Source organism: Carassius carassius, chromosome 21, assembly GCF_963082965.1.
Source record: "Carassius carassius chromosome 21, fCarCar2.1, whole genome shotgun sequence".
NCBI lineage: Eukaryota > Metazoa > Chordata > Actinopteri > Cypriniformes > Cyprinidae > Carassius > Carassius carassius.
In genome coordinates, this window is record NC_081775.1 from 13,822,469 (window position 1) to 13,843,016 (window position 20,548).

Here is a 20,548-nt window from a genome sequence, read left to right on the forward strand (position 1 = left end):
ACACCCACTGCAACAGCAATTACAGCTGAATACGTTTGTTCTAGAGGAAATATGTTTGACCTATTACACTTGTATTGTTGATTCTTATGACATTTAACTGGCATGTTGTTAGATAGTTATGGTGGCACTGAGCAAATGACCTTCATGTACAAAGAGAACATTTTAGCAAAATTGACCATACTTACTTTTAATAAATGTTTTTATTTTATTTAATTTTAAGTGACATATTATGATGTTGATGTTGTGATGTTGTGATCATATATGAAATTTCAATAACTTTCTCCACCTTTGAAACAACTTCTGCTATTACCAAGGCCATGTGGGCAGGTAAAAAAATGTATTTAATCATTTCATGATTAAACTATATCTAATCCAAGTACTGGTTTATTATTTTCAGCTTTACATATCGTGCTTTGAATGTTGTTTAAAGCAATGTGCACCCTGTTCATTAATTAAATTTACATTGCCAACATTTGCATACTTTAAAGGGAACATTCATTCCCCTGCAAGAGAAAACTACAGAGACACAGATTAAAGCCTAGTCCTAAAGGAAAATAAATAAATAATAATAATTTAAAAAAAAAAATTATGGAGAAAACCAATTTACTCAGTAGTTCAGTCGACACTTTATGTCAAGGCCTTATATGCACTTAGGAACAGTGTTTTATTTTAGTATCACTGAGATACCAGGGTAGTTTTTATTAATATTTGGAAGTATTTAAAAAAAGTTCATTCTATTTTTAAATTTAAAAAAAAAAAAATTATAATTAATTTCCTATTTGTGTTTTGTCAATTTTATTATTGTTTTTTTAATGTGTCTATATGGTTTGAAATACATTTTAAATGCAATTTCTTAAATCAGTTACCTTCATCAGAATATTATATAAATACAAATAAATAAATACAAATAAAAAATAATAGTTTTAACCTCAGTGTCCTAAATCAGTGTTTTTTTTTTTTATCAAGGAACCATTACTATTTGATCACAATAATTATTGTAATAAATATTAAAGATAGAACGGGTAGGTATTAAGAAATAGTGAAAGCTCTCTTTTCTCACTTATTTTTATTTTATTATTTGAATTGATTTGATTTTAGAAAAGATTCAGCAGTATGCAGTTAAGTGTGAATGGAAGAGATGAGTTTTCAGCTGTTTCTGGAATATTGTCAGGGACTCTGCAGTCTGGACAAGGTTAAGAAGATCATTCCACAAGCAAGGAACACTTTTTAATGGGTTTGCGGTGTAAGCTTCATACCAAAAATGTTTAATAATACAGGTATGTATGTATAGGCCAGGCGTGAAATACATCAGTTAACCTCTGCCTGACTTCCAAAGGGTCAAGACAGTGAAGACACTCATCTGTAATGGTCCTCCTCTGCTTTCCAGTAATGCTGAGCCACTAATAGAGTGGATAGACATAAGTTGTGTAGATGGAGCAACTACCATCTTGATGACTGCCATTCTGATCGCTGGGACAAAGCTGTAAGTTCACTGATGTCTCACTCTGAAACAGCTATTTGAGTGGGGGGTAAACTCACAAAATAAGTGATGCATGAAGGACCATTCTTTTCAGGCAAGGGCAGGCTCACATGACTCAGAGACGTCACACCATTACAGCTCTCAGTTTAGCATCGTAACATAATGAGCTATATGTGATCTTAATTTTTTTGTTGGTTGTGTCATTTGATTGTAAATATTTTGCAGCTAAGTATATTATATTGTGGCATATATAAAAAATAATAATTAAAATATGCCAAACTACACAGAATTTTCTTTTCATTTATTTATTTTCGGTACCCCTTTGGAATATTTTATTTTACACCTCCCAAACATTATCAAAATGAAGTTTAATCTAGAAGTTAAATTTGATTAGAAGCTGAATATTAAAGTCACTATGTATGAACTGCAATTTTAATGTGTTTTAAATTAATAGACAGGAAAGTAAAATTCAGCCTTCCTGCTTCCACTCTTCTGGGAAGGTTTTCCGCTAGACGTTAAACATAGCTGCAGGGATTTACTGTAATTTCCTACCAAGTTCTCCTATAATGAGTTGTACTCTTGTATGAGTTTCTTACTTCTGTTAAACCCCAAGGACAATATATTTTGAAGAATGTTGGTAACCAAACAGTAAACGGTAACCATTGACTTCCATAGTATTTTTTCCATTCTTTGGAAGTCAATGGCTGCCGTCATTGTCCATGTGACATCAGCGGTTCAACTGTAATGTTATGCGTCGTGGTACTCTTGTGAACGTGCATCAAAGACTGAGAAGGAAGAGTAGAAATTGTTGAATAAAGTCGTTATTTAAGTTTTCTTTGGGCGCAAAAGGTATTCTTGTACCTTCATAATTTTAAGGTTGAATCTCTGATGTCACATTGACTATTTTAATGATGTCCTTACTACCTTTATGGGCCTTGAACATGTCAGTTGTGTTGCTGTTTATGCAGCATCAGAAAGCTCTCGGATTTCATCAAAAATATCTTAATTTGTGTTCCTGTTGTCTTACAGGTTTGGAACGATATGAGGGTGAGTAATTAATGACAGAATTTTCATTTTTGGGTGAAATATCACTTTAAGCAAAACAAATGCATACAGCACATTGCTAGAACTCAAACCATAAACTATGGAAAGTGTTATACTTTATTACTTATAAATATCACACTTATAGGCCTCCTGATGATTTTGAATTACTGGCATTCCTTTATTTATTCTGTCTTTTCTTTCTCTCCCCTTTTCTTTGCTCTGTATTGCCATCAGCCTCAAAGGCACTGCATTCATAAATTACTAATGAGGGAGTAGGGATCCTGTTTTGCAAAAGCGTTTGACAACACACCTACTCGGACGTTTCGGACACGGCCTACCTTCCAACAGCTCAGCAGGAGGACATCGCTCTGCCAGGATGGGATGCCAAGATGTGCCTCCAACTAAACACTGACACAGACATGACTAAAAGATCACACTTGCAGGTGTGAGACAGAACTAGGGGAGATCAGAAAAATGCACATCGAAGACTAAACTAGATGATTATAGTTCAGAGGTGCAGTATCAGAAGACATAAGCAATGGAGCCCAATGAATACATGCTGCAATATTATATGATCCTAACCGACCATTTAACAGAAAATGTATAAAAAAAATAGTTCAGAATAAATAATCTGGAATAATTAACATTATTTACCGCTGTTGAAAAAAGTCCCTTATTATCTGACAATGAATAATAGCTGTTTTATATTCGAATATATATAAGGTTGGTTCCAAAATGCAATAAATCCATTTTGATTAATTTGAGTAAAAATTTGTTTTCTTTACCAAGAAAATGGCAGGATGAAAACCAATTTTTTCTGTTTCAAACTTTCACATAGCATATTTAGTTTATAATAACATGAGAGGTCAGGTTTTGATTTTCAAAGATTAATTATAAAATTATATTATTTTTTCCCAAAATGCAATAAATCCACTGAATCAATATGAAAGTTATTTTTCATATTGGAGCTGATGAAAATACACAACATAGTAAGTTGATCCAAAAATGACAGCCTCTGAACTTGGTCAATACTAATCTTATATACAGGCACCGGACTAAAAAATACATTCATTAGTCATTGCTACCAAAATGATTTCAACGGGTCATCTTGTTAATGCTTTAAATTAATTACAGCATTAAAATAAAATTTAATCACAAACAAGAACATGAACAACATCACATTAAACCACAGAAATTGCAAAATGACATTTCCCTTACATTCATCTTTGCCATGTTACATTTATTTAACTGACTAGTGCTATGTGCTGTATTAACAAAAACATAACACTGACAAGCTACGCAATATTGCATTCATAATCGAATACGATTCATCTAATGAACATGATATAGCGTAGCTTGTCAGTGATCTACGGCTCTATGTAATAAATGCATCGGAATAATTTCCATCTGAAAGCACGTGATTGAGATTTAGCGGTACTATTAATCACAGAACCGGCTTTACTGACGAGATGCATATCACATGCGATTTATCGTGCAGCCCTTGTTTGTTGATCACAAAGTACGAAGAGGATGAGGAAAACTAGGACACCGGTAGGGCTGTATGATTAATCGAAAAGTAATCGAACCCGAAATTCAGAACCTCTAACCGACTTAATTTTCCCATGTCGGTTATTTTGGTTTTTTAATCCTGTTAATACTTCCCCCTAAAAAACATACTACCACGTGTGTAGCCACATGACTCTGTCCCGTCCAGTCAGTGGCATAAAAGCAAAACACGGAGGTGAACGCTGGTTCAACACATAGTGATGGCGCGCAAGCGGTGAGCCTTGCGTCTTCACTAAACTTTGTCAGTTCTATTTGTTTTATGGTTTGGACATTCAAGCGATTAGACGGTCGGATGTGTATTATTATTTCGAGCTCCCATGTTCGCGCAGCTGCATTGTGGCACGAATATTAATATAATAAGTAGCTGTGAAGATCGCGCACACAGAGGAACGCAAAAACTAGTTGTCAGCGCTGTCCTGTGATTTATTACTAAAGTAGCTTAGAATCTCAAAACGTATTATAGCATATTTTTCTACTTTTGAAGGCTATTTACAACCCACAGCTTCACAATAATATAGAGACAGAATGACTAATTTACACACGCAATCACTCGTACTGGTACTTGTGCCAATGTATATTTATCTGACCTTTATTTATCTCTTACACCGAGCAATAATCTATAAGAAATGTTACGAACATAGATAAAATAACTGCTGATAGTGAGCTATGATGTCAGATCGCGCTTTCAATAGGAAAAAATATCCCACCTTTACTAGGCAAGGCAAGTTTATTTATATAGCACATTTCGTACACAATGGCAATTCAAAGTGCTTTACATAAAAGAAAGTAAAATAGTAATGAAGAAAAATAATAACAAGAATAAACTAGTCGATCTCAACCCTCTGGCTGAGGCCAGTCTAAAAAGACGCGCAGGACAGTTGACAGAATGCTGCTGCGTGTCGTCATGAAAGCGTATCATTTTCACGTGTTATTAAGCCTTGCCACTTGCCAATTTAACCATTCAAAAAACTTTAAAGCATTCAAACACAAGACGCGGAAAAGCTGAACTGAGCAGCTGGTTACTCGCGCTGTGCTCGGTGCGCATGCAGAGAGAGAGCCGCGTCTCACAGACAGCAACACTGAACTGAGCTCTCCTTTGCGGAATTGCTAATGCAACCTTTTCACACCACAGACTGAGCACAATTAATCATTGCTTGGTAATTGGCCAGCAAAGTATTGACTGTTGTATGAAGTTTTGTTTGATGGAAATATATGTAATGGATTACAATCAAAAGTTATCTGAAATTATCAAGATGGATTTGTTCTGACAGTTTGACTCTGAGTTCTTGTCATATTTTATTACCATTTTCTAAACTATAGCAAATAAACTGATAATGTGAGAAATGTTGAAGGTGTTTGAATAAATTTTGGTTTGACTGTATGTTAAATTTTTACAGTGCTATTTTACATTTAATTATTCGGTTTCTGTACCTGGACACTTACAAACTTGAAAAAACGTAAACACTGTGTAAATAGCACAATCAAATAAACAGAACGAACATACAAATAAAACACTTTCAAACAGGGCCCACTGGTACAACCTGCACAGGGGCCCTGCTGACCCCAGCTATGGCCCTGCTTACAGTACAAACCTTGTCAGTAAACTATGAGGGCAAAAAACAAAACAGAAACAAAATAATTGTTCATTAATCGTAATCGAGCTAAAATGTTCAATTAATCGAGGTTTTGATTTTTGGCCATAATCGTCCAGCCCTAGACACCGGTCTATTCAAAGCACCGCCATTACTGTCTAGAGTGCGTGCAATGATGTGCTGTGATTGGTTGTTAACGTTTACAGTGTGTGGAATGGTGCGCTGTGATTGGTTGTTACTGTTTACAGTGTGTGGAATGGTGCGGTGTGATTGGGTGAGCGGATATGTGGCATTCTGCAAAAAAGGGAGACTGGAACGATCACAATTTCCATAAGAAATTTTAAGCTGTTTCCAATAATAAGAACCATTGTTGATCGAATTTAAATTATAACTGATTATAACTGACTAGATATCAATAGATATGCTGTGTTACACCCAAACATACACGCCACAAACTGACCTACAATGTCTTGTAAAACAATATTTCTTGACGCTGTCATAAACCAATCCTTCAGGAAATTGCTTTTCCATGACTACACACAAAAGACCCTCACCTCAAGATCAACATCACATTCGATATCAACTTCACTATCCAGGAAATTACATTTTTGTAATTGACTATCACATAGACTATCAGAGCAGACACATATAAATGGTGGATTAGAAAACCCCCAAAATATAATTTTACCAAGAGATAAAAGGAAGTAGAAATGTGCCCTTTGACTCAGGAAAGCTCCAGCGCTTTCTGGCACAATATTATAAAACCAAAGCATAAACACTGTGTATCTGAATACTGCACTAATCTAGATTAAAAAAAAATTAAAAGAACCCAGACCAGGGTCATTATCGTTACCAATACCTAAAATATTTTCATTACTAGCAGCAAAATAAATGGTTATAAAAATAAAATAATGATAATAAATAACTTTTTTTTTTTGCTACTTGCCAAGACAACATTTCTCAGTTTTTTTAATTTATCTAAAAAGTACTAAAGTAACTAAAAATAAATCAACAAAAACTAATAACTAAATAAAATGAAAAAAAAACAAAAAAAAACATGAACATCAAAACATTGCTAAATTACTAACAATTTTACTAAAATGAAGTGAAAACAAAAAATATACAAAAAAAGTATTTTAAAATATTAAAAACTACAGTAGTATATCGATGACACTAGAATAACACTGACTAAAGCTAATATTACATAATAAAATGCAGATACATTATTTAACAAGCTAAAATATGGTTGGCCATACCACTACAGACCCATTTTATACATGGATGTGAACACATGGAAAGAGAATTTTGTCAAAGGATTAACTTGGATTCAAGAAGGAGCACTGCTCATCTCAGCTCAGTCACTATTCATGGAATTTGCTGTCATTATCTGAGATGTTAAATCGTTTTCCTATTCAGCACAGACTCTTTCGACTGTTAAAAGTCACATATCAAAGTACTAACTGCACAACCTTCTTATAGATGACAGATATTTAGGATCCACAGTGAGCTTATGGCCAATGGATAGTCAATTCAAAAAACGTATTATTGCCGGTAAATTAAGTGTACTTTGCATTGATTAAAAAATAAATAAAAATACATTTACCCTGGCACTTCCATTCAAAGTTTGGAAAAAGTAAGACTTTTTAACTTTTTGAAAGAATATGATGCTCACCCAGGCTCCATTTATTTAATCAAGAATACAGTGAAAACAGTAACATTGTGAAATATTATATTTTTAAAGACAAACTACTTTAAAAAATATAATTTATTCCTGTGATGTCAAAGCTGAATTTTCAGAAGCCATTGCTTCAGTGTCACATGACCCTTCAGAAATCATTCCAATAAGCTGATTTGCTGCTCAAGAAACATTTACTCTTATAATCAGCCGAAAGCAGTTGTGCTGCTTAATATTTTTGAGGAAATCATGACACTTTTTTTTTTCATGATCCTTTGATGAAAAGAAAGTTCAAAAGAGCATCATTATCTGAAACAGAAATCTTTTTTAACATTCTAAATGTATTTACTGTCCTTTCTAAACAATATAATGCATCCTTGATTTTCTATTAATTACTATTCATTTGGAAAAGTATTAATTTCTTTCACAACATCAAAGAATCTTACACTCCAATGGTAGATAATAAATATTTTTTTATGACAATAAATAAATAAATTAGTACTGTCAATCGATTAAAAAATAACTAATCAATCACATTTTTTTCTGAAAGGAATCACGATTAATCCCAGTTTGCAGCTTGCTGAAACATTGCTCAACTTTGCAGATGTATGTGTAACTAATACGTATATTTACGCTCAAGTCAAACCTTATTCTTCCAGCATTTCTCCTTTAGCATAAACCAAAATCGGCATGACATTTATATCTCAGCACAAATCCTCCATACTCATACAGCGGGCATTTATACAGCCATTCAGAGATGAACTCATCAATCTCACGAGTGAGCGGGTGGTCACTGGCGTGCTCCAGCGGGGCAGAGGGACTCGGTGGATTGAGTAAGAGGATGCTGAAATGTGTGACGGGCGGCTCAAGGCCTCCAGCTTTATGAGGAACAATACTCCACTTCCACTCAAGTGGCAAAAACACCATTAGTGCTCTCCACCAGGGAACAAATGATAGGGCGAGCGGATTACAATGCCATTGTGCGTGTATGAGTGAGTAGACGACGAGGGTTTACTATCTAGCCATAAGCCACACTGAGACAGACTGCTTACCTGCTCATACTTTGCTGCCTTCTGGGTATCAGTGAACAAGCGGAGATTCAGACGTGCTTTCTCCTGCAGAACATGCTGAAGCTCACTCTCCTGTCAAGACACACACACACACACACACACACACACACACACACACACACACACACACACACAAAGGTTGGATTCTCAGTTTTGTGGTACACATTTTCAAACTCACTTGTGTCTAGCAGAAATACTCACAGGCACACACTGAAAAACACACATTTAGATGGCAGGTTTCCAACACAGCTAGTGTTAGTCAATGCATTATTCATTTTGAGAAGAGTGAGACAGGGAGAGAGTAAGTGAGTGAAGACAGTAAGAGAGAGAGGGACGTTGCGGCCCATCTGTCTAAGAAAGACTGACACTGAGGGTTTGAACTACAGAGATCACTAGTCAACTGAAATCATGCCGTCTCCACACAACACATCTAGAACAGTCTACATAGACAAGGAGAAAAAGAATGAGAGAGAGAGTCCATCACTACATCAGCATCTATCTATTTTTTTAACTTTGCATTTGTGACAGAATCCAGAAATCAGCATATTAAAATGATTTCTGAAGGATCATGTGACACTGAAACCTGGAATAGTGACTACTGAAAATGCAGTTTTGCCATCACAGGAACACATTCTATTTTCAAATATACATTGAATACATTTTATTTTAAATCACAACAATGCTACTTTTGTTAATATTTTAATTATCAAAGAAACAACCTAGGTGAACATAACACTCTTCTTTCAAAATTTGGATTTGAATTTATTTTAGTGCATAACATTTTAAATCAAAATAATACTACTTTTGTTAATGTTTTATTGATCAATAAAAATACTGAATAATAATAAAAAATATTAAAATATATATATGTAACAAAACACAGAACTATGCAATTTAACCTAATTTATTTTACTGTAAATTATTTAGATTTAATTTTGAGTTGATTTTTATATTCTTTATATTCTTCACATTGTATTTTTTTACTATTATTTCACAGATTGTGCATTGTATTGTCAGACCAATGAAGCACACTAAACTGAAATCAAACATAACTGTGAGAGGAAGCAAGATTGAGAAGTACAAGAAAGTAATGCTGATGAGGCACAACCCAAGAGAGGAGAGCACATCAGACAGCATGCTGCTTTTATGACTGAATCATCTGTACACCTTTAAATAGCTCTGTGTAATTAGGTTAACTTCTCAAATGATTGGTTAATCTTCCATGCTGCAGAAAATTTGCATACGCCCCCTAACCAAACCCCCATCCTACACAGTTTTCTCCCCTCACAGCAAGAGAAAAACTTATTTACACTCCACCAACATCCACGTGGTGTGACGCTAGCATCACTTTCTCAAGTTATCTTCAGGCAAGAGCCACAAATGTAAGTATTCATGTGTTCACGTGTGCATCTCCATGTGTGTGGCCTCAGATATGTCGGAGCACAAAAATATTGACTTCCTGCTCTAAAGAAAATGTATCACTCATAGTGGAGATTCCCAATCACATATCCCAGACGAGAAAATATATGTACAGTATTTCACTTTGTTAAATCTATAAAACAGAAAAAATTGTACACTAATAAAGCTCAATAAGAAGTAATGTAATTGTAAATGTAATACAGAGCAAAATAATAATAAACAAATAAATAGGTTCAAACGTCAGTGACTTTCCTTCATAAAAGCACACATTTTTAAATGTTCATTAATTTTTGTTATAAGAAAAAAGTTATTAAACCTGTTATACTGTATTATAACAAAAAAAATTGAGACTAAATTTCAATATCGTGATAATAACATATACCGTGATAAAAGCTTTAGCAATTAATCGCAACGTGAAAATTTGATACCGGCATATCCCTAGTACACATACATACATAGACACACACACACACACACTGCTTCATAACAGAAGATCACCTCCATTTCTCTCAATTCAACTCTCATCGAAAGGCCATTGTCATTTCAACTAGCGTCAATTCGCTGCAGTCACTTCCAATCTCTCTTGAGCCGCACATGATTGCATTGGCAGCCCACTCTCTGAACATCGATCCAAAAAAACTCTGAATGGATGATAGACTCGATTGACCCAGTGTAGAGGAGAGAGAGAGCAAGAGAGCTAATGTTTACAGATTAGACACATATAAACTTGATTTACATCGAATGTGTAACAGTAACAAATTGCATGAAGCAGCCCAGGAGACTCAGCACCGTTTCTGCAGCACCATCATTTGCATGAGCACATTATGAAAAAAAAAAAAAATGGTAAAAAAGGGAGGAATGCCATGAGGGAGGTCGTTACAAAAACATTCTATTCATTCTGCTGGAAGAGCCTGCTAATAATGTATTAGAAGTGAAGCATACACTAATCACACACACACACACACACACACACACACACACACACACTTGTATCTGGAACCCTCTGCTCTCTGCGTCAGAACATGTTATATGATTATGTTCAGAACAACATAATACTGGCAATAATGCAATATTTACTTTTGTGGTTGCCTGTATTGAACTTTGCATTGCATAAAGCACAGTGAGAACTGGTAAAAAAAAAAAAAATAAAAAAAAAAAATAATAATAAGAATAATAACCTGTTACTTTTATAGTTGTTCATAAGTTTGAGACACAGTATATTACGATTATAAAAGGGCATAGAATAAGGAATGTAGTTTTAAAGTTTAAAAAATATATTTACATTAAAAATCAAGATTTAATAACATGAATAGGTAGTGTATACAGTTTAGTTATATATGTATAGTTATATATAGTGCATATTAGGGCTGGGCGATATATCACACTGTAGTTCACTGACATGCTACACCATATCGTGTTCATTATCGAAGATGATTCATCTGCGATAATGAACGCGATATTGCGCAGCTTGTCAGTGATCTACGGCTGTCTCTATTAAATGCCGCTCCATCTGAAAGCAGGTGATGGAGATTTAGCGATAATGAAGGAAATATAGATAGATAGATAGATAGATAGATAGATAGATAGATAGATAGATAGATAGATAGATAGATAGATAGATAGATAGATAGATAGATAGATAGATAGATAGATAGATATTGTCAGACTTGTGTTCCTGTTTGATTGTGTCTTTCTCCCCATATGCTCCCCATGAACCACTTTCTCCCTCTCATTTTGATTAGTCTTTTGGTTCAGGTGTGGCCGTTAATCCCCCTCATTTAGTTCTGTATTTAAAGTGTTGTCTGTTCCTTGGTTCCTTTGTCCAGTGTCATCTATACAAGTGCTACGTGTGTGTTTTCCTGCCTGCCCTGTGTTACCCTGGTTGTGGATTATTAAAGACTCTAATTATTATTAACTATTAACCCATACATCTTTGTTCTCCTTCACTCCTGCACAGTAGTATTGTGACAGATACAGTGTATATGCATCAATCAAGTGCTACTATTCAGTACTGACTAAAGCTTTTATTTTATTTTTGGATGGTGTTGTAGCCAGACATCCTGCTTTGTGGAAGATGTCCAGTCGAAGAGAGGGTAATGGATGTCAGGCCCTTCCAGGAAATAAGCGCCACTGACCTTTGAGACGACACAATCTGTTCTGCTTGCTCACCAAACACGTCTCTCTCTTTGCAAGCACTCCGTTCAAGAGAGAGCTAGCTTATTCCTATTGACACCAGGATTCATGTTACAATGAGCATGAAATATGGTAATACTGAGATTGTGAGTATATGACTAATGTCATAAAAGGGGTTTTTAATTTTATGAAGAAAATACAAGTGGTGCTTTCCAAGGCAAAATTCATCATAAATCATTAAAGTGGTTGCCAGGCAGTTGCTACGTGACTGCTAATTTGTTTTTTAGCATGTTGCTAAATCTACAGTTTGAGTTACAGTCCTTCTTATCTGTGAAGACCACTCAACAGAAGCATGACCTTAAAATAGAACAAGCAAGAATAAGTCCCATTGGCAAAGTCACACTAGCCACTTCACTAACACACATCTACATACCAGAGGCACTGCCCCGTCTGCATGTTTACACAAAAACACAACAGTGACATGACAACAATCATATACCCACAGAGCTAATCATCTTTGACCCAATAAAGAGGCAAATACTAAACACATAAAATTTGCATATGCTTTATTGAATATTTGCTTGTTTGATTCTCATATGAATAATCTCTGATCTAACGCTTTAGACGATGGTCTTACTTATCATTTCTGGCTCCAAGAAAGCATGTGCTTTCCACTCAGACAATGTCACATATAGGGACAAGCTAGGAATACTGTGTCTCAAAGTATTTAAGTTTTTTAAATCATATTAATTTAAACACTTTAAAAAAGAATTCAGCTTTTATTCAGCAAGGATGCATTGATTAAAAGTGATACTAAAGTAATATATAATGTTTTAAAATGTCAAGCTTTTTATTTATAAAATCAGCATAAGAGAATAAACTGAATAAACTGAAGACTAGAGTAAAAGCAGCTGAAAATTCAGCTCTGGCAACATAGAAATAAATGTTATTTTAAAAACATTAACTGGAAAATAGTTAAAGTGTAATATTATTTCACAATATTGTTGTTTTTACTGTATCCTGTGATCAAATAAATGCAACTTTGTTGAAAATTTTAAAAATCTTACCACCCCCTCACCCTGTGCCAGACGTTCCCTCATTCAATTTAAAATGCTTCACAGACTACATTTTTACCAATACAAAACTGGCTAGAATCTATCCTACTATTAGTCCTGCATGCATCAGATGCCTACACTCGCCAGCCACAACAGCCCATATGTTCTGGTCATGCCGAAAAATTTGAGGGATTTTGGAGATATCTTTAAATCTTTTAGTGACATATATGGTGTTTCTTTTGACCCTGACCACCTCTTTGCCATTTTCGGTACTAGTGCTGTAGATACTGTGCTTACGATAGGAATTCATAAGGTAATTGCCTTTACCACACTGTTGGCAAGACATTTAATTATCTTCCATTGAAAAAAAAGCTGAGCACATAATAGATGGATTACAGAATATTCGGGGATGTTTATGTCACTTTTTGTTACAATTATTATTATTAGTTTTTTCTTGTTAATAGAAATGCCTATAAATGTATATACTATACACTAATATTTATATACATTTTCATCTGTGTTGTATTCTTTAATAGTTTCACTGTGAATGACCTTACTCACATTTCACTGTTGGTTATACAGTATATGCTCTATATAATCATGTATGTTATGAATAAAAATCTTGAATCTTGAATATACTGTAAATAAAATTCACAGAAATGAATAAAACTTCAACAGTGAATCAAACTCAACTCTTGATGAATCAGAGACACTCTTTAAACATCACTCTTAAAGTTATCATTGTTCTGACTCACAAGACAAGGACTGCAAAAGTAGTATGACAAGGTCTTTAAGAAACTTAATGGCCCAATAAAAGTGCATTAAAATGTCAGTAATGGAAATATCACCCAGCTCTATTTGAAACGTGTAACAGACACATCCTTCAAAAAACATTTTGGGAATCATTCAAGTGCATGAAATCACACATGCATGTAGCTGCATGCATGATGTTCTGCATGGCTGGCTGGAACTATCAGATGTAAATGTGATGAGTGATTAAGAAGAGAGGCAGATGGTCCCCTCAGAGAGTCCGTCCCAACATCCCACTTTCCAAGAAACAATACAACACCACCAGACACAGCTTTACATTACAGGCTGCTGTTCCCATACAAAACAACAGCAGTTCAGGATCACAGGAGTGCACAATAGTGGTGGAGGGACATGACGAAAGCGTGAAATTGAGTTCTGAAGTGTTTTTTTTGTTTTGTTTTTCACATCATGTAAGGACAGCATGTCTATTTTTGTATTTTTTTCCATTTATTAGCCTTTCAGTAGGGCACAAAAGCAACCGCAGGAGCCGAGGGGACAAACAGCTCACTCTGCCACTAATGGACACACAAAAACATGCAAGTGTATGTATACTCAAAAAAAAACCCGGCACACACACTACACAAACAACCCAGGGCACCTCATAGACGTTCCAAAGGTTGGCAGACACAGCTTTTTGGTAGTTGAGTTTGGCCCTTGTAGCTTTGCACTCTTTTTACAGTGTGCTACTGATGTTGTATGATAGGAACGTTACGAGACTTACTGCATTCACGCAGAGGTCACAGGAGATGAAAATATGCATTTTAGAGACTTTCACAAGTAAAAAACTTTATTTAAGCATCCTGTAATAGCATCCTTTCTATGTAATGCACTGTGGAGACCTTTAGCCTGCTTTCAGACGGTTCCTCTCGCGGAGGAGACTGATGGAATTTTCCAGCAACTTAGTTCTTGATATAGGTTAAGAAAGGTTGTCTTGATATCAGGTTTACTCAGTGTTATTAAACACCAATGCTATGTTTATACAAATACTCTTAAAACGCTAGGGTAAAAACCTGTAAGTTGTTCCAGTAAGTCAGTTCACTTACTCTATGCAGTGAAACACTGTAATGTATCTAATGGGTATTTCATGTAATTTTACTGTAAAATGCTGTTAAATTTATACTTTCTGGAAATGAAAAACTGAATCTTAACATTCCCAGAATACTTTACTTCCTACAGAATACTGTGCAACAGCTCACATATTTCATTGAAATAACTATGGTTCCCTTTCAAGGGAACTTCGAACTTTCAGTTAAAGTTGCTCTTCTATCAGCTTGAATCAGTCGGCCCATTCTCCTCTGACCTCTAGCATCAACCAGGCATTTTCGCTCACAGGACTACAGCATACTGGATGTTTTTCCCTTTTCACACCATTCTTTGTAAACCCTAGAAATGGTTGTGCGTGAAAATCCCAGTAACTGAGCAGATTGTGAAATACTCAGACCGGCCCGCCTGGCACCAACAACCATGCCACTCTCAAAATTGCTTAAATCACCTTTTTTTCCCATTCTGACATTCAGTTTGGAGTTCAGAAGATTGTCTTGACCAGGACCACACCCCTAAATGCATTGAAGCAACTGCCATGTGATTGGTTGACTAGATAGGTGCATTAATTAATTGAACAGGTGTTCCTAATAATCCTTTAGGTGATTGTATATATGTATGTATGTATTAATGAGCTGGTGGTTATGTGTTTATAATCCTTCTGTGAGAATTCTTTGCAGTGTTTTTTTCTGGGAACTGTGGGATTCTTTCCTTTCTAGGTAGGTCCTCTGTGAGCACACCCCTTGGCTGGATTCAGAAACCAGGTGCTCGACTTACAGTGTTATACTGTTATACTGTGTTACACTCATCGATATTGTGTCTAGCTGGTATGATAGCCCTGGTTTCAGCTTCATGGGTCATGCGGCCAGGTCATCGTCTTCTACGGGAGCCTTCTTGATTATCAGGCCCCCTGTACGGCACTGCAAAATTTCCTTGATGTCCGGCTAGGTCGCCCTGAGGGGCTTCCTGACTTCCTTTCAGCCGCTCGAGTTCTCTCCCCTTCTGAGGAGTTGAATTCCTCGCTCCATGGGCTGTTCTCGTGGTAGTTTAGCAGCGCTCCCCTTTACCAAAAAAGGTTGCCTATGAGCGCATTACTACTTTCTGAATTGAGAGTTCTTCTCTCACATGAGAGTTGAGTTCTCCATTTTTCCAGAGCACCTGGAACAAGCATCAGGTGAACTAGGCCCTTCCTTCACCTCTCTGATGCGCTGAGTTTTTGGCAGTATGTTTTCCCTTCTGATTCTAACAATCATGCTGTAGGTTGAGCCCCCTCTCTCATTGAGAGCTGGGTTTATGCTCCCTCAGCTAGGTAACCTACTGCTAGCCATTCCAGCATTGGAACATGCTGTAGGTTGAGGCCACTCTCTCGTTGAGAACTGTGTGTGTTGCTCCCTCAGCTAAATAAATTACTGCAAGCTGTTCCAGCATTGGAACATGCAGAAGGTCGAGCTCCCCTCCCATTTGAGAGCTGTGTGTTTGCCCCTCCCCTCAGCTAGATATTTACTGCTACCCACTCCAGCATTATACCATAGATCGGGTTGATGACTCTCAAACATATTGGTTTTGGGATGCACCATTCCATCTATGAGCTGCTCTTTCAGAGTGCCACGAGAGCCCCTTAGAACGGTATCCTAAAATCCATGTTATGGTAAGTGTGCATGTGAAGTCTTTGCGCACTTTCTAAAATCCACACTTTGGTAAGTTCACACGCTAGTACTCAGCATTCTTTTTTGAAAACCTATATGGTAAGGGCTTCGCACAGTTGCTTCATGCTCTTTCTTGAGCTGGTAAAAGGCCCATTCATCTTGGGCCCTGATCCATCTATGTATTCTCAGGATACCTATTTAAAACAGGGTGTTGCTACTAGGGATCTGTTGAAACTGTTCCTTCAGCAAGCTTATGCGAGAGCAAGCAGTAGCCAATATGAAAGGCCACAACTTAGTATGATGCTAGGCTCTTGGTCGTATCTCTCTAAAGTAGGGCTGGGACAACGCGTCGAGGTCATCGATGACGTCGACGCAAAAAATACGTCGACGCTAGGGATGTTGCGGTGACGGATTTTTTCCACCGGTTAATCGACGTGTAAAAAAAACGGTAATCCCGGTGTCACCGGGGTTGCGTGTCGGGAATTTCGGGAGGCCGAAAATGCGGTCGTGCAGACGTGCACACGTCTCAATTTACTTTCACTTTAATTAGCGGCAATTCAGTAGCATTTGTTTGAATTAATCATGGGTTAATTTATTTTATTCTTAATAAAAATACACAAAACAATAAGACACTCGCTTGTATTACACACATCTTTATTGCAAAAATGAATAATAACTTAACACACCATACAAAAACTAAACGAAAGCACTTATGAAACACCTTTAAAGTGCATTTATTAATAAAACGAACCACTGCACACATCGTGCAAGTATCAAACAAGACTTGTTAAATAATTATAAATATTCGTTAAATAAAGTGCCTGCCTTTTTCAGCAAAAAAAAAAAAAACACCGCACAACCATCGAATATGAAACGAACGAACATCAAAAACTTCGTTAAATAAGGTAGCCTACCCGAATAATCACTGGACACTTAAGTGCAAAAAAAAAACTAATATAAAAATTAAACTCACGTTAAGCTGTTAAAAAAAAGAGGTAGGCCTATTAACTGCATACACCGTACAAAAAACATTATAAATAGGCTAAATGAGAAACAATTTTCTTTCTTTTCCTTCATTTTAAATTGCAACAGTTCGCTTTGAAACCAGATCTTCTGCCATCCTTTGCCAGTTAGCTCGCCTCACTCTCCTCAAATGATAAATGAAATCGGACACCTGCTGCTTTACTGCGGCGCTCGTTCCGCTTACGCTAAATTACGAAGGCACATAGTCACTAACTGAATTAAGTGCTTTATCGCTATAGGCTAAAACTTCAACACGATGGGGACGGTGCCGGTGGTCAAGTGCTATGACCGGTAGGTGGGTTAAACACCGTGTATCACCGGTAACACCGACTATCGCAACAAGCCTAGTCGACGCAAAATATGCGCATCGATTCGTCGACCTGTTTTTATTTCTCTAAAAAACGTTTGCAAAACGTTTACCTTATGTGCGCTGAATATACGCGATGGCCGGATCAACATTCTGTCCAACGTTATATAACCAATCCAGGGGTTTTTCTGCATTGATCTTTTTTTTTGGCGGCTGTCAAAGCCTTATTTGATCGGTGAGTGACAGTGACAGGGCGCGTACAAGAGAGAGCCCCGGCTGCGCGTGCACTCACAGTCTTCAAACAACACGAGCGCTTCTTGCTTTTTCTCTCCCTTGTGTATATTAATCAAAATCATTAAACACGATAGAAAAAGGGCGAAACACCAAAGTTTCACGTGGAGCATTCAGAGATTTTTTTTTCTCCATGACAGGCTGCTGGCTCCCACAATTTTTTTTTTTTTTTTGGAAAAGCACTCTCTGTATTAGCTTAAAGCCCTCAAGTTTACATTTACATACTGTTTTCTTTCAATTGCTCTAAACAAGTATTTTGGGTGACCTTCTTTTATTGAATGCTAGACATCAAGTTGTTGTTATTTTCATCTGAAAGAAGAACTTTTTTTCAGTAAGCTAGGCCCTATGTGTTCAGTAAGCTTGTTTCAGTAAGCTATGTGTTTTCAAGGTTTCAAGGTTTTATTGAATGCTATCTCTATACAAGTGCAAAGTAACGCATTCTTAGTCTTTTATTTTGTAATTTTAAGAGCAATAAACATATATTGCAATGTTAAGGAATTGATGTTTTTTTATTCAGATATGTAAATCAACATGTATAAATTGTTAGTAGTCAATTAATGGGGAGATAATCTAAATCAAATCGGTCTGAAAAAATTAATCGTTAGATTATACGATGCATCGAAAAAATAATCGCTAGATTAATCGTTTAAAAAATAATCGTTTATCCCAGCCCTACTCTAAAGGAATCTATTCTTGATTCCAAGCCTTGAGCTCTACAATGGGCCCAGGAATCTGGCCCTAACAGTTAAGTTTCGATATGTAGCCTCGGCCTTTGGCCTTAAGGGATAATGTCACTGACAGCCGTCTAACTTCCCATGGGGCAACTCACATGGAAATGGTATAGTTGGTACTTAGTGCTCACCATGGTTCTGGACTACACTCCCCTCAGCATGGTGGCATGGGTATACTGTTCCCCATAGCGACCCTTAGAGGACGCAGTTTGAAGTTCCCTTGAAAGGGAACGTCTCAGGTTACTTATGTAACCATGCACTGCATCCTCTAGCTTCCTGTCATGCTTTGGACGCAAGCTTCAGATGAAGAAGTGGATGATGTGTTCTCCCTGCACCTATTTATACTATAGTCACACTGGTAGTAAAGTCGCCGGCCAACATGTTGTTGGTGTTTTTCAATGAATGCTTCAGACACGGGTCACGACAAGGCGTTCCCTATAGCGACCTCTAGAGGACGCAGTGTCTCATTCCCTACTCAGGGAACCATGGTTACATAACTAACCTGAGACGTTTTTCTTTCTTTGTTTTTTGTTCACATTATTTAATAATTTGTACTGCATTATTTAAGTGTCGTGTCTTGCTTTTAGTGTCATGTGTGCATGATAAAATGCACCTTCTATATTAATATCAAACTCAAATACTTGTAATGAACTTTGAATCATCGTGATTTTTTTTTTTTACATTTGTTTTTAGGACAGTGCATTATAAAGGTAAAAAAATAATATAGTAATTTTGTATGCTAACGTTATTTAATGTGAATTTAAAACCTTTTTTACTGTCCTATATTTACAACACAGTTGCGTCACACAAAAACTGACTACTTTACTCTTTAGTGCTCAGAGAAAGAGAAAAACACTGAACTGTTTGTGTTCCAGAACATCTCAGGATCTTCCATCTGGAACGGAGTGAAAAATGCTGATGTTTCAGGTGTAGTTCACTCATTAGGGGATGTGGGCTGGCAGATATAGGAGTTTGAATGAATGTTCTGCCAATCCACAACAAACAATGTTTAATAAAGAAGGAAAAAAGACTTCTATCAGGCTTTGCCAATGTTTGTGTGTGTATGGACCTGTCAGGAGACTAAGCTCTGTGTATTTTTAAAGTCATTACTGTGAAAATGGAGCCTTCTGTGGTATAGAGAGCCCCTGAGGAGAGAAACAGTTATACTGCTGATTCTCACACACTGAGAGATGCGTGTCCTACTGAGACAAACATGCAATTTTACCTAGCTGTTTAAATCTGGATGACTTTCTTTTGTTTTCAAAAAGTAAATTAAAATCATTACAAGCCATACAAAAGAAACCAGTTCACATTTTCAAATTCCCAAATTTTTCAAATTAACACTTCTATTTAGCAAAGATGCATTAAACTACTCAAAAGTGACAGAAAACAATTTCATTTTGTCACAAAAGATTTCTATTTCATATAAATGTTGACTAATACATGCTGCTTTTGAACTTAATATTACTCAAGGAGTCCTGAGAAAAAGTGTCACAATTTCCACAAAAAATATTAAGCATCACACCTTTTTTTCAACATTGATGACAATAATAAGAAATATTTATTTAGTAGCAAATATTAGAATGATTTCTGAAGCATCATGACACTGAGGACTAGAACTTATTGCTGAACATTCAGCTTTTCATGACAGGAACACATCTGACA

General features: G+C 36.3%; 1 protein-coding gene across 27 annotated transcripts in view; it reads right to left on the reverse strand.

Annotated features, from left to right (window-relative positions):
- rimbp2b (RIMS binding protein 2b) overlaps positions 1–20,548 on the reverse strand; it is a 141,174-nt gene that overhangs the window by 54,011 nt on the left and 66,615 nt on the right. For all 27 annotated transcript variants that reach the window (XR_009422760.1, XR_009422759.1, XR_009422761.1 and 24 more), the window contains exon 5: positions 8,410–8,499. Coding sequence is in view for 20 of the 27 variants with exons in the window: in XM_059503423.1 (XP_059359406.1) it covers positions 8,410–8,499 (90 nt within the window). In the remaining 7 variants the exon portion in view is untranslated. The remainder of the gene's footprint in view (positions 1–8,409; positions 8,500–20,548) is intronic.